The sequence below is a fragment of the Corvus moneduloides genome, chromosome 3 (genome assembly GCF_009650955.1).
Source record: "Corvus moneduloides isolate bCorMon1 chromosome 3, bCorMon1.pri, whole genome shotgun sequence".
In the NCBI taxonomy this organism is placed as follows: Eukaryota; Metazoa; Chordata; class Aves; order Passeriformes; family Corvidae; genus Corvus; species Corvus moneduloides.
The window spans coordinates 83,050,219-83,066,273 of NC_045478.1; the positions used below are offsets into that span (position 1 = coordinate 83,050,219).

Consider the following 16,055-nt stretch of genomic DNA (forward strand, 5'->3'; position numbering starts at 1 on the left):
CTTTTCACAGAATACAGAAGTTAAGCATCTTGTAATTAAGGTAGCAATAATAGGGTTTGCTTAACAAGACACAGTACGATGTATTTTCCAATGTCAGTAACATCACTTCATTACCTAAGCTGAATGTTTAAGCCTTTCCATTGGAAAACAAAGTTTATCAGATGATATTTTAAAGCCTAAAAGGTAATAAAATATTACGAATATGTAATACTACATATTTAATAACACAGAATGTAAATTTAATAAAATATCCTGCTCACAAGACAGATATATTTTTCCACTATGATATTTTCCTCAGACTTTGTGCAGGTATCAAGGACAGAGTTTTTCTAATTCCTTTTTAGCCATACTACAAAAACAGAAAAATGGACAGTTCAAAGATATGGAATTATCTATTTATTGTAACAACTCTGCACAAGTCAGAGGTCAAGACTGGTACTAACTGAGAGCTTGCCTTTTGTGAAACCTTACGTTTCTGCTTGCAAAGTGAACGGGGTTGTGGGAACAAGTAATCTGGAACACATAGGTCAGAAACCACAAATCAGTTCAAATGATCTAATATGGAGTGAAGTGCAACAGATTTAAAGCTACAGAGGAGGAAGTCACAGAGTTTTTCAAATTTAAAACTATCCATAGCTGCCTGCCCTTCTACTTGAAATTACCAATTTTAAGAAAAAAAATTCTGTGTATCATAATGAGATGCTTCCTCCTGAAGTAAAAACAAATGATGCTCTCTCATCACACAGTGTTCTAGGGGAGATTCTTCTCTAGAAGAAGAAAGAAATAGAGAAAAACAACAGAGTTGACCAAGGCTGCCACGAGTCAGCAGCCTGATGCTGTTGGGCTTCATACCCCTCTCTAAAGTGAGATAATGGCAGTGTGTTAAAGAGCACAGGGCTGACACCCTAGGGGTGTCATCGCCTGTTTTATGGAATTCATGTAGGACAAGTGACACGTAAAAAAATCTTTTGCTTATCCATCATTGGACAGTCATCACTATACACATTCTTTAACTGGTGTGCAAGTTACCAGTTTTCTTCTGTGCCTAATGAAAGGTGCATTCAGACTAAACAAAAAGAAAATGCCTTGGTCTTAATAAAGTTACACATTCATTAGCTTTTGATGAATGCCTGCAACCCCTTTTCCCTCCCCAATAATCTCCTTCAAGTACCCCTAGGCTCTAATCACAGTATTCTCAGTAATTAAGGTTTTGATTTTAAATTTGTTGAAAGCTGCCTGGAGAGATGTTCTGATTACCAGCTGAGACTCAAATACAAACGATTTGAGGATTTCCCCTGCTTTCTGGGGGGAATCTGTCAGCAAGTTTCAAGATGTGATGCCAGTTCCAGTGTTTTGGCCATGTGACAAAGATTTCTAATTCATTACTTCTTTCATAGGATCACACAGCAAAGCAAAATTCTCTACAGAGCATATCTGGATGGTTTATTTTCCAGCATGTCAGTCTTTGTATTTTCTTTTGGATTCTGCAACCACTAGCAAGGCAGGAAAAGCACATGGACAGTTTACTCGAGATAGTATTTAGTACCATGTAGCTGTCACGTTAAGATTGACACTGCTTCAGTAATTATTCCTTCCTACAACCAATAAAGTTCCTTGTATAATTAGCACTGGGAAATCAAGTTTGCAGATATAGAATATACTCACAAAATATATATAAAAAACTAACCTGCATCTCTTATGTCCTCCAAATTTCAAAACTATTCAGTGAAAAAAAATCTCGAATACTGACAACACTGGCTGTAGAGCAAGGAAAGGGTTTTAAAAAAGAATTAGTGTATCCTAACCTGCCATGAAAAAAATGATATTACTTCTGTATTTTATACAAGTTCATTAGCATTTTGAAGTACAACCTGCAAATAGAGAAGCCCTTTGAGAAAATGAAAAAAAGGTAGTTATCATTAAAGGGCACAGACTGCCAAGAAATTTGATCATCTTGCACTGCAAGACTAGGGAGTTCATCTGTAAGTATAACTCATCAGGAAAAGAGGCAAAAGTCAACAGGAAGAAGTGTACTTGTGCTTTAAACTGAGGGATGTCACTCATTCTTTCTTTAGTCTGTGACCACCATGTCTTAAATCAGCTTCCAAATCATCATTTTTACAAGAAACATCTTATTGGTGTGCATTATAATCAAGGATTATGAAGCTCTTCCTACTGCATCAACACTGGTATAGCACCAAAAAGTCTGCTCTTAAAAATGTAAACTAATGACCAATACAAATCACCTCAGGAAAGCAAATGAGCTGAAAAGATTAGGAATGGATGACACGAAAATCAGTTCTGTGAAGAAAATTATTTGGCACTCAACATTGGTTTACAACCAATATCATACTGTTTGGTATACAAATACATTATATTATGGTATCATTCAAATACAATCCATACTAACTGCAGTATTATCTCATTAAATTATCAATGGTTGAGTACTTTATGTTTAAAAATTATGAGAGAACCAACTTCAAAGTGATAATGGACATTCAAGTGCTGACCGGATCAATTTATAGTTTTTAATGTGTACGATGTTTTATCTGATGCAGTATCTGATACTTGTCCTTGTTGAAGGTAGCTTTCTTTTCTTACTAAACTTAAAAAACCAGGTGACTGGTTAGAAGGTCTCAGCTCCTCTAATCTTTTTCTTAAATACAAAACTCCAGTAACTCCCATTGCCTATTCTTTTGTGAACAGTCAAAAAAAAATTTTAAAAAAAAGGCATGGAGAAGAGAGGAAATCAGTCCAAAAATACTTCTCCAGAGAGTAAACCTGCCCAAGCTGTCTATAGAGACGACTCCCCACAGGACAGGACTGGTTCTGAAGCACAGTGGTAGAAGAAGGACTCTACACCTAACAGCCACCTGGACATGGTCCTAGGAAACCAGGACATGGTGACTCTGCCTGAGGTGGAGAACCTCCACCACTCTGTGATTCTGTAACAGACATTTCACAAACTCCAAAACGTACAAGAATGGTAGAATAGGACAAAGGATGGTGACAGTATTATAGCAGATTATGAAAACAAGAGACATTAAATGAAATTTGACGGTAACAGATTTATAAGCTCTGGGAAGGAAGAGATGTTTAACTGGGTAGACATTAACTTTCTAATAACTAACTAACTAATTGTAATTGTTATGTACTACATACGTATTAATAGAACGGATGTGGTTGATCATGTAAGGAAAACGGGGGGGGGGGGGGGGGGGGGGGGGGGCTCCTAAAAAGAAGCAAAAGAAAGTGTATTTCTGGGAATAAAGAGGAAACATTCAAAACTACAGTGGAGATGTCAGTGTAACTCCAGCAGCAGTAGCCAGAGGTAGAGGGAAATAGCTAGAAAATAAACCTAGAAAAACAGAGTTACCACGAGAGCAACCTGACATTCAGGAAGGCTCTGTTCTATCATGCAGTTTCCCTATTCATATGGGCAGAGCATGCATATTACAGCACAAGGCAAGAACAGCCCTAATTACTTTGCAACTCCACCTGAACACAAAACAAAACCAGAAACACAGCGCTTTTTGGTTCACTCAGACAGAAGTGACTGCTGGAAAAACAATTAACTCTTTTTTTCAATCCACACTCCATGTACAAATCATTACTTTGGTAATTCAATCCAAGAAAGTTATTAATAAGACCTTTGAGGTTAACAGCTCTTTCCTAGAAAAATACATTTAACTTCAATTTTTACCTTTACCTTGTGAAATGTGACACAATTATAAGTTACTTATTATTTTAGAATATAATTGCTGGCTAGACTCCCAGTTGCAGAATTATGAAGCATGTACATTTTACTTCTTCAGGACAGCCTGTGTTATTTACTAAGTTTATATAAGACACTAGATAATGACAAAGCATATAGTGAGAACATAACAAGTAAGAATGAGAGACATGAGCTTATTCTCCATTAGAAATCAAAATTATGCATCTGAAACTACACTACCCCTTTAAGACCTTACCTTCTTTTTGTCCCTCATTGAGCCCTTCCCTCGGACCATTATCTTGCATCCTGTTTCTGCCTCAAGCTGTTTAGCTGTTAGTCCTCTGGGCCCAAGGATTCTTCCAACAAAGTTAAACTGAAAGAAAAAAATAAATAATTTCTATAAAATCAAGCAAAGAAAATTAATTAAAAATGTAACAAGATATATTTCTGTGTCTAAAAATATCAAGGGTTTAATGGTTTAGGACACCACACTAAATGCCTGAGGTTGAAAAATGAGATAGGTACTGTTTTTCTACATTAAGTACCCACGTGACACCAACTTTGGGGATACAAGTTTCAGGTGAAACTAGGTATTTTAGATGTAACATCAGGCAGTCTACAGAAGCAATAGTGTTAATTTCCTCCTCATTAAGTTGTACAAGCTCTTACAGAAAGCTCGGGCCACTCTCCTCACCACTAACATGTCCAGCCATGCTCATCCGTAGGCCAGCGAGTGCATCATGGAAACACACACAGGGGCTGGGTGCACGACCAGACATGCACACAAATTTCAAGAGGTGGGAATGCTCAGGTGCCGGGGGAGCTGCAGTTCCACAATGGCACAGGATCTTTGGGAAAGGCCCCTGCGCTCACTGTTCAGTTGTTCCCTGCTCACAGCTAAGGGGCCTGCAGACAGCATTCTCCTTCCCCAGTCCATGTGGTTCTGCTCGGCTCCATCTGGGAAGGACATCTAGAGTAACTCTTCTTTCTCTACCCATGCCATGGCATTTTCTTCAGGAAAAAAAAATGAGGCCTCTTACATGTTTATTTTAGGTTTCATGGGGCAACATTTCTTAAAAATATGGTATTTTCATACACACACACATATATAAAATATTTATATATGTAAAATTTTATGTGTATATACAGACAAAACAAAAGCACATCACTTTTTGTAAGCTGTATCATTTATTCAGTTGCACTTACAAATAAAGCATGCATTTCATGTTTAATTGGCTGACTTCAGCAGACAGCCCCCCACCTACACTCAACACAGTACCACCACCATTTAGCCATACATAACATCATTTCCTAGTTGTCCTCAACAGCTTTTCCCCTTTCATTATTTTTAACCACATTCTGAAAATTATGACATAAATAAAAAAAGTAGTAAGTGACAGCAGCATTGAGAACACAGAGCAGTACTCTGTGACAACTGCAGTGCAAAGATGGAACACCAGCTCAAAGGATACATAAACAATGAAATTTCAGAGCAAACATTAAATTCCAAGAAGAAATTAAGAGAACAGAAACTCTGCTGTAAGGACGTAAGTCTGGATATTTTAGATCCTGGTAAAAAAAAGTTATTCAATAGAATTGTGAAGAAGTTGTTGGCTTTCATTTCCTCAGCTAATTAAAACTGGGCTTGAGTACTAAAACTCAGCATACTTGAAATCTTTATGAAACTGCAAAGATCAGAAATGATTTAAGAGTGAGCAGAAATAATGAACGCAAGCAAATTAAAGTTCTTTAAAAAAAACCCCAGTGTTTCACGGCAGCTAAACTATTCATAGAGAATATATACTCCCAAAGTTATTTAGTATTGCAAGCTCAGAAAACAAAGACATATTATGAAGCCTGAATCAACTATTGGGAGGTGAGGGGGTGGGGAGTAAAGACTAATGGAATTTGTGAACACACACAAACTGTGAATCCTAAGAAATTAAGGAACATTCACTAAGCCTTGATAAAACAATGAACTAGTAACTAGTAATAAAGGTCGGCTGTGAAATATTATTAAAATATTACATCTCACATTTCATGTTTAATACCAAAATTGTACCATTGTCTTACATGAACAACATCTTACTCGCCTTTCTCCACAACCACACTGCTGCACACCAAACCTTTAGATATCTATGCCATTCCACCTAACGCTAAAATAGTACTGCAAAGCTGACTTTAAATCAATATTTTTACCAACACACAAGCTGACTATTGTTATATTCTCAATCTCCCAAGAAGAACAGCAGTCTCCAATGTTTCATTAATTTGGATCAAGACTAAAAGAATAATTAAATAATAACATACTTCGGATAAAAAATAAATAGAACAATATAGGATACTAAGAAAAAAAAAGGGAGTAATCTGTATTAGTGTCAAGTTTGCAACTTTATTCATGTTGTCTGAACACTATTTAGAATTTCTAGTTGAGAAATCACAGACTTAAAACTGCAACACATTCTGTTGAATGTTAAGCCAGTTCCTTTACCAGTTATGCCAAGGATATCCTCCTTATAAAGAGCCTTCAGGAATTGTTCCAAGGCAGCTCAACCCTGCCTTTTCTTTCCAAATGGTATGTATTAACCTTTTTGGATAGCTATTCCTCCCAAACCCCAGCCTGTTCTCATTGCCTCTCTTGCGGCCTACAATTTGATCATTTCTAAAAGCAGGATGCCTAGACAAGGCAATATGTCTACTGAGATCTCAACTATGTTAAGTTACTCAGAACAATTTTATCTTATAAACCACATTCTTATTAACACATCCCAGGTTGGTTCTTTCCCTCCCTCAAAAATTCAGCTTTTATGCTTGTTTCAACATTCATTGACCCCAAATACTCTCTCCATTACCTCAGCCATGATCCTTTCCCCTAGTTTTATATTCCTATGAAGTTCTATGCCCCCCTACAGCAGCATATTGCTCTACATTTGTGTAACGAATTCCACATTGTTGACTTCAGGCACATTAATTTCAAGACAGAATTAAAATTCAAAACCATCTTTAGAAGCATTTGGTAATGACTTAATTTTTTTTCTAAGCATACTTTCTATCCTACCAACCAAGTTTTCTTCAATGTGTTAAGAGATACAAGATGAAGGAGAACTCTGCAGGACCTCCCTACCTGGGGCGCAGTCTTAATTGACTCATCAGTAATCAATTATCATAGATTAAGCCAATTATTGCTTTAACAAATGATCCCCTACTTTTTAATACCAATATATCACTGTCAGTATTCAGTTCCTCAGACAACCATCTTAAAAGTCCTAGCTCAGAACTCATAGAAAAACATAACGCAGACTCTTTTGACAGAGACAGAGCAGTGACCAGCAAGACCACAACTAAGAAACACAGAGTAAGCCTTCAAGTTAGACAGTTTTTTCAGAATCCAGTTGTATCTGCAGCTACTGCTTCTCTTACCTGTCAGGCCAGCTAGACTATCAGACAGAATTACCAGAACGACATCTGACAAATTCAGAAGACCATCCTTAACATCTAATTCAATATTTCTTGTGCTCTTTGTCTCATACTGTCACCCAATCACACTCTTCATTGCTTTGTGTTTCTCTACAAATAACATACCTGTGTTCAGGAATACTGTTTGTTCTAACATTTGTACAGGGACAAAGCTAAGAATATTTCCCTTTAATTTCTGATAGTGTTTCTCACTTGGCATTTGTCTAGTACTGTAGGATTCACCTTAGCCCCAGAGAACTGCTAGTTTAGAGCAGAGGTTCAGAAATCAATTTGACCAAAAAAGGGAGTAATCTGTATTAGTGTCAAGTTTGCAACTTGGCTGTACTACTTTGACTGTATGTAACCTCACACATGTTGAAAAATGAGATTATGTTAAAAATTAAGCAGAAGTGGCCCTTATTAAGATTAACTGCTTCTACATCAACAACACAGAAAAAGCAATCAAATGAAGTCAGTCTTTCCTTCCACAACAACTAATATCTCTACACTCGATATATTTTTATATGTAAAATTTTCACTAGTGGTATTTCACAATTGTTTTCCTGAGTTTTATTTTCATGTGCTCAAATCTTCCTCAACTCAAAATCACAACTAGAGAAACAACCTCCAGAAGAAGGTGACACACAAACACAAGAGCATCCTAAAAGCCAAGAATTAAAAGTGTTTAGCAGAGCTCAGGTGCTGAAGTTCCAACCTGTTACAGCCTTGTTGCTCTCCCTCTCTGCTTGTTTCTCTGCATCATCACTCACATTCCCTTAGTTTGCTAACCTTTCACGTTTGAAGTTTTCAGCATGTACAAAACACCACTGGAACGTGCCAGCGTGTAAGACAGTTGCTGCCTTTCTTTGAGAAGATATCCAAAACATACCCCCTTAAAGAAAAGCAACAGACAGCATATGTTGGGACACTGAACATGAGGATCTTTGTTACTCAAAGACTTTAAGCAGTAAAAAACATATTAGGAAAAAAAGCTGCTCCAAATTCTAATGTTCGCACCTACTCTGGGATATTAACGATTATTCTGCAGCAACTGACGTTCCCAAGAGTCGACAAAATTGCCATGTGGTGACCTAACAAGTCCACTGCATGAGAAATTCCCTGATAAAAACATCTTGTATTCCCTATGCATAGAACAATTCCTAAGCAGACCAGCTGCTTTTATAGTCCTTCTACGCTTCACCAGTCCTCACTCCCAGAACAAAAGTAGTGAAGAAAAGCAAAAACGAACCATGCCAAAGACTCAGAGCTGCTGCAAAGAAGTGTCTGGTTTCTACAGTATGGGAAATGCAGAGTTTAAGGAACTTTCCATGCAAGTTAATATCTGAGGACCTTCAGGTAGACCAGTAATATTAAATTTCATACTACTATTGTGACTTTTGTATTTTGTGTTTTCCTTTGAAATATGAAAATAAGATGTGGCAAGATCTAATTTAACTTATGAAAAAAAGTGTCTTTACTTCATTAATGGAAATGAATTTTAAAAAATCCAATTTGATTGAAATATCCAAATCTAGCAAGAAAGAGCACAAACACATGCATTTGATCGAACAATTATTTAACTCAATTAAAAACTCATTTATTCTACCATCTTATTAGCAAATGTTCCAGTGACTTACTAAACATTGATTTTGCAGAGTCAGTTACTTATCACTGGAAAAAAGCCAAAACAAGCTATTCTTCAAGTCTATTTCAAGTTAAGGAAAACAAGAAAAGTCTCAGAAAGCTTTTATGTTCCTTAGGTACAATGCATATTTGAGTACTTTTCATACACAGCCTAAACTTTATTTTAAGGAAAGTCTCAAGAAAAGCTCAGTAGTTCCTCATTATACCAAAAGCAAAAGATGCTCCACACTTCATGCTGACTTTCAGCATACTTTAAGATGTAACAAGCAGCTAAGTTCAGAAAAAAATTAGAAACACACAAAAAAGGACCCCTTTCTTTAATAATGATTTATAACAAATGCTTTGCAATCTATGTGTCTAGTAATCTAGCATTGGTTTCACCTTCTGACCCCCAGCTTAGAAAAATCACATAAATTCTATTATTTCCTTAAACACCCCCGTAATTACAACTGAGTACTTGTAACCATAGATGTCCACTCTTGATGATGTTAGTTAATTCTTACCCTCCTGTAGAAAGCAGCTTCAGTATAGTTATGCCATACATGAAAACAAGTTCTCCATTTTGAGACTACCTTTACATATAGTTTCCTTTTTTTTTAAATCATAACAGGTCAAAAACTGCAGACTTCTCAGTTAGCGAGCAGCCTCACCTTCACTTATCCATATTTTTTCCAAATTACATTTTACAGCCTAGTTATATGCTAGACATAACCGCCAGCTGGATGTGGATTTTCATCAAGAGAGAACACTATACCTTATATCCAGCCTTCTCCATAGTCAAAACAGCTTTCAGATTGCACACTGATACATTAAACAAACTAAAGCACCTCAAAAATGTGCTTTAAAATGTCCTGGTGGTTAGCTTGATTTTTGAAGACACGGAGAGCAGCATTTTCTGCTCATTTCATTTTCATATGATTTTCCACACCAAATAAAAAACATCTGAAGACCAGGACTCCGCATGGTTCAGTGGTTAAAATATGTCACGGTTAAGACGCAACTGAAAACTGGATGTTACAATGGACAACATCTGCTAATTTTATCTTAGGCAGCAATGCTGGCAGTCAGTTTAGCCACTTCAGAGGAAACCTTCTATGTCTTCAGATTGCAATAGTCATATTCCAAGACCATTTAGGAGATAACTTAATCTGACAGAGTCACAGGCTAAAATGCCAACCACAGAAATGGAGTAATGAAGAGACACGAAGGAACTGCAAGACAATGAAGGCACTCAAAACAAAGTGTGATGAATGTGTATGACACTCACAATGGTGTTTGTTTAATGTTAGTACTCTTTGTGAGCAAGATTAACATCTCTCCAAGGATTAATATATTTCTTAAAGATACAATTAAATTCAAGTATGTATTTTCATGCATGTTTTTTATTAAAAAAAAACAGCCAATGCATTTAATTGAAACATTTATATGCAAACAACCTGGAAATACTAAAGAAGAAGATAAAACATAACACTACGCTGACAGAACAAATACAAGAATGGACTCTGAATCCAGTAAAAGCTTTCACTGACCCACCAAAATTAGCAAATTTAGGTTTGATTTTTTTCATTGATTTCTTTTTAAATGAATATTGTTTTATGATACTGGTAATACAGTTTTTCATAAAATATTTCTCAGAAAATCTTGTGTTGTTCTCAACCGAGTTTTAGATAATGATAAAAAAAAATCAGATATGTGTGGCTGATTTGATTTTTTGAAAGTCTCTAACCTGAAACAAGTATAAAACCACTTGAGATATTAGAAAACAAAATACAGCATATTAAACCTTAAGATACTTTCAGTTAGGTAGTCTAGTGCTCAATAAACAAAACTTGTAGCATAAAGTTACAGCTAGGTACCTTTGAGACTGAATTTCTGAGAAAGTAATCTGAAACATTTTACAGGAAAAAAGAAATGACAAACGGGCAAATTACTTACATTGCATATGCTTTCTAGAAATAACATTTTCCAATATTTACTCCATTAGTATACCATGCCCGCAAAACCATTTTCACAATGACAACTTTGTCAAAAAATTCGCTTCTGGTTGTTGCTTTGGGGTTTTTGGTTGGTTTTTTTTTTTTTTTGGGGGGGGGGGGGGGCGGTGGGGAAGAGGAGATGTTTGGTTAGTTGGGCTTTTTTTACAAGCACAGTTGCAGTGATGTTTATTGCACATGTATATATACAAACACAAACAATGTTACCAAAACCAGCATTTACACCTGTAAACATGTAATTTGCCAGTAAGACAGCAGGGATAGATTAAATACATAACCTTTCAGTTAACATTTACAGCCCCCACCCCCTTATTTCAGTCAAAGTATTTTCTTTAGATACTTGAAACTGTTGCCACTATCTCACCCCATACAGAAGATGATACCACTACATTTTTTGGTAGGTTGTGATTAACAAAACAGAAGGTTTCTTTTTCCATGAAGAGAAACCTCAAATATATTTCATACCTTAAGTATTTTCAGTGATTCAACATCACACTTATCACAACAGAAAACAGCTACACAGCTTTTGTTGAAGCAGTAAGAACTACTATAAAATAAAAACAAGTGCATCCCATACACGACTGACTCAGTGACCACATCACAGATTAACTAAAAACAAAGGCCAAGTTTACATAAACAGCCACTTGTACATATTTCAGAAATCAAGAGGGTAAAGCATAATGTTTCAAGAATAATGCTGAAATTGTGGTATCTTTCATTAACTGCATTAGCTTGTATTCTGAGGATTAAATGTGCTCCAGTGGAATTTGTCAAGTTTGTAACATAGTTAAGAAAAACAGATTATCTGATGAGATTTTAAAGGGAGAAGAGGCTGACAAAGCAGATGGTATTATCACTGTCAATACAGTGAACAGAGACAATAGTAACCACATTTAGAAGGTAATTTTTACACACAAGCTAACTTTAGGTAGTAGTTAAGACTGCTAGTGACAACATGTGAAGTTGTTTCCCCAAGTCTCTATCAAACCCATCTACTGCTGGTCACAGAAGAGATGCTGCAGGCAACAATGCATGAGAAACATTCTCTCCATCCCTAAACATGTCATGTTTTCTAAGCAAAATAACCAAGTAAAGGCTAAAGTACACATGTAGTGAATATCAGCAGCATAATCTGCTTATGTCAAATATATCCACTTATATTTGGTGTGGGTATCTGATATACACCATTCCAATACTACAATCAAAACTAAATGAGAACTATTGAAGCATTTAAGTGATGAAGTTAAGTAGCAAATTAGAAATGCTGTGCAAGCAGCATTGTATAAGCAACCTATGCATACAAATTATTATTAAATAATCTCTTCATCACTTAAACACAAAAATAAAACCATTAACGTACTGGGGAATAAAACACAGAATATCAACCGTCAGAAAATTAGGATCTGTCATATTTTCAATTAGGTACTTTTGCGCTGGACAAACAAAATCAAAACTTCTTGTAGATCTGTTGAAATACCTCTGAGATTACTTCAAGTGTGAGCAATTTAATCTCCAACATTTAATAAAAGGGTCACTACAGCTGAAATATTTAAAGTAGTTCCAATTCTCTAAAATTTGAGTTGACACAAAGAGGAGAACATCATCTTAGAAAGGAGACAATGAAAAGATTTTTTCTTTTTCTTAGTGTATTAAATGGATAAGAATCATCTTCAGTACATATGTAATGCACTAAGACTGGTTCCATCTTTATTTAGTACACTACATACATTTTTAACAAAGATTATAGGGTTGGGGGCATTTTTGGGTTGGTTTTTTTGTTCTAGTTCAGTTACCATAATCACTTTTAAACATCAAAGCCAGATAATAACTTGTCTTGTGATGGGAAAGAACTGATAATTATTGTGGGAGTAAGACCAGCTTGGTCTAGTTCAAAAACATGTATAAAATATGTATTAATGCAAAAACAAAGGATATGAATATAATTGTGATATATTACTAAAACATAGTATTTGTGCAGCAGGAGAACAAAGTTAACATTCGGTGTTTTGAAGTCTGATGTACTATACAAAAAAAAACAGCATCTGGAGGAAAATGAACACATTAGTGCAAAGGTTTTGACTTTTACACAATGCAGAGGTTCCAAAGAAAACTTCAGCCAGTAAAAGAGCAAATGAGTTCTCTCAATACAAATAACTTTATCTATTACTCTCTCCCAGAACTATGTTTAGCTTAAGTATTACATAATGCACTTTGTGTAGGAGTAATTTTGGTTAAATTAAAAGGAATTCGTTAAATTCCTTTAAATTACATTATATTTAATTGGGAGTTTTTTTCTTACGTCAATTAGAACAGTACAGATTCTATGGGATGTCCAGAAAGATCCCCAGAAACTTTATCATATTTATCATATAGCAGGGCAGAACAGCTTAAATCTCCGCTCTAAGTATTGGGGTATTTATGTTTCATGGCATGCATGAGTCAGTCTTCCTCAACGCTGTTTAACTTCTAACTCACCTCATCTAGAAACCTGGTGCCATCAGCACAATTCAAACACTGAATTGTTCACGTTATGTTCGGAACCAAATAAAATCTCTTGAATGAACGCACACATGCTGCAAGTCAGCTGGCTCACAAAACTGAGCACAAAATTTAGCATCCGTTGGGACAAGTTAGTAAACAGGCCTTGCCTACACAGACTCTGCACATGATCTTTAGTAAGAAATGCTGATACAAATTTATCTGTGTTTTCCAGTAAAACTTAAATAAGTATATAATAAACTATCAGTGATGAACAGTAGTACCTTGTTCTCGCTATAGGATTAGGAATTGCTGCCTTCCCTTCTTGGACACCAGCAATACACGTTTAATGGTTTAAAGGATGGATCACCATAACAAACCGTTTGGTCTACCTGTCATAGGTTAGCAAGCATAGTCCCGGAAGGGACGTCCTTGCTAAGGGGTGCTTACAGTTTCCTCTGGGAACTGATAGAACCTATCAGCTGGCCAGTTTGAATATGGACAATTCTCTAAGCCACTTAAAGTTGTGATCACCTCTGTGATCCACATTTAAGAATAGGCAAACTCCCCCTCCAAGCTCTCTCTCGTTTCCGGCGCTGGGACAGGTGGCTGCGGGCCCCGTGTGGGGGCCAGCGGGCCCAGCCAGGCCCTGCTCGGGCCAGGCCAGGCTGGGCCACGGCCATCCTGGAGTCAATGGACCTGTTCCAGCCATGGAACCCCCCCCACTGCCTTGCCGTCCGTGGGCAGCCGGAGCGGCTCGGCTCTCCCCCCTCTCCACTGCGATAAGAAAAATTCAACATTCCAGCTGCAAAGCTGCAAGGCCGAGGTGAGATTAACCCTTTTTATTGCTGTGAAGAGCTGAAAACCTGAAGGAAGAGAGAGAGGAGATGCTTAAAGCTGAAATTCTCTTGTGAAGCTATGATATATCAGAGTATCCTGTTGTAATTTCATGAAGATATGGGGGGTGGAGTGTTCAACTCGTGAGCAAAAGCACCTGCGCTGAGATAGGCAGATGCTGACGCAGCTGTAATTTCATGAGAAGTTTGGACAGGGAGAGATGAACCTGATGAGGACTTTTGCTCCAAACGGGAAAGGAGAAAACCTCAGTCCGTAGAGATGAACCAGATGGGGACTTTTGCTCCAAATGGGAAAGGAGAAAACCTCAGTTCCTAGAGATGCTCCCAGAGATAGTCCTAAAGATGAAGATGATGAAGACCCTTTGCTCCCAGGGAAGGAGAAGGGCCTCTGTTTTTGTTTCTGAACGGCTCGACCTTAAAATTGTACCCCAAAAAACTTCAAGAGTGGACCCTCGAAAGCAGTTGTGGGAAAAGCTGCAAGTCGGGGGAAGGGACTCACATGCAGGCAGAGAGACTCCTCTTCCTAAATGGACTGAACAATATTTGGAAGTGGGCGGCTGTCTCGTTGTGATAATGTTTTCATAGCATGAGCAAGAAGAGACTTCTCTTTCTAAATGGACTGAACAAGGTTATTATGGAAGTGGTAAACAGACTGAACATCTTAAGGGTTGTCTTTTCACATTGTCAGTGGGAGAAGGGAGGAAGGTGGGGGGAGGAGGAGAGTTCTGAAGGTGGTATAATTTTTTTTTCTTCTTTTAGGTCTGTTAATAAACTTCTTTATATTCTTTCAAGTTTGGTGCCTGTTTTGCATTTCTCCTAATTCTTATCTCACAGCAGATAAACAGTAATGAGTATTTTGGACCAAACCACTACACTACCTTAAAAATTGCGCATCTATTACTATTTCTTACTGGTAATGTTCTCTAAATAACATTAAAACAGGTAGTACAATAAATAAGAACTTTTAGAATGTTTTAATATGGCAAATCAGGATTTGTTTCAATTTAAGGTTTTGCCACTTAAAGTAGTTCTATTATTTACTAGAATCACAAATACTAAATTTTCAAAGGGTAACCCTGAGTCCTGTTCAACTATTAAATACTCTTTGCTAGTACCTGTATTCTGGCACTGTAACATTATTTAACAAATTGAATACATTACTTCCAGTTATGTTCTGGAATGTGCCAAAATAAACAGCACCCCCTATAATTTCAGATAGAAAACTGAGGTGATTTTAACTGGGGGATAAATTTTAATAGACACATTGCTTGCTACAATAAAAACTAAATTGTTTTTATGAAGCACCACCATACAATTGAAGCCCCAGCACCACAGCAACATAAGCATCTTGAAGTAAAAATGTCAACTTGCTGCATTTCATAAAGTCATAGAACAGTTAGGGCTGGAAGGGAACTTGAAAATCATCTAATTCCAAACCCCCAGCCATGGGCAGGGACACCTTCCACCAGACCAGGTTGCTCAAAGCCCCATCCAACCTGGCTTTGAACACCTCCAGGGATGGGGCACCCACAGCTTCTCTGGGCAGCCTGTTCCACTGTCTCACCACCCTCACAGTGAAGAATTTCTTCCTAACATCTATTAATTCTACCCTCTTTCAGTCTAAATCTATTCCCACTTGACCTATCCTAAAAGATCCTCTCCAGATCTCTTGTAGGCTCCCTTCAGGTCCTGTAAGGGTGCCACAATTTACAGACCATAATTCTGCAATCTTAAGCTTCGTTGGTAGAGTTGACTTGCCCATTACGGATTATTACAGATTATTTGCATTTGTTCCTGACTGAGCTGAGTATCAGCCACTGATATAGTGATCATTCAAAAAGCTCAGCTTCTGATCACTGCAGCTGTAAGCTAGACAAACCAGATTATCCATGTGATGTCAATAAAATATCA

General features: G+C 37.0%; 1 protein-coding gene across 13 annotated transcripts in view; it reads right to left on the reverse strand.

Annotated features, from left to right (window-relative positions):
• Window positions 1-16,055, reverse strand: part of QKI (QKI, KH domain containing RNA binding) — a 157,702-nt gene that overhangs the window by 89,011 nt on the left and 52,636 nt on the right. For all 13 annotated transcript variants that reach the window (XM_032102463.1, XM_032102461.1, XM_032102466.1 and 10 more), the window contains exon 3: window positions 3,972-4,088. In XM_032102463.1, coding sequence (XP_031958354.1) covers window positions 3,972-4,088 — 117 coding nt within the window. The remainder of the gene's footprint in view (window positions 1-3,971; window positions 4,089-16,055) is intronic.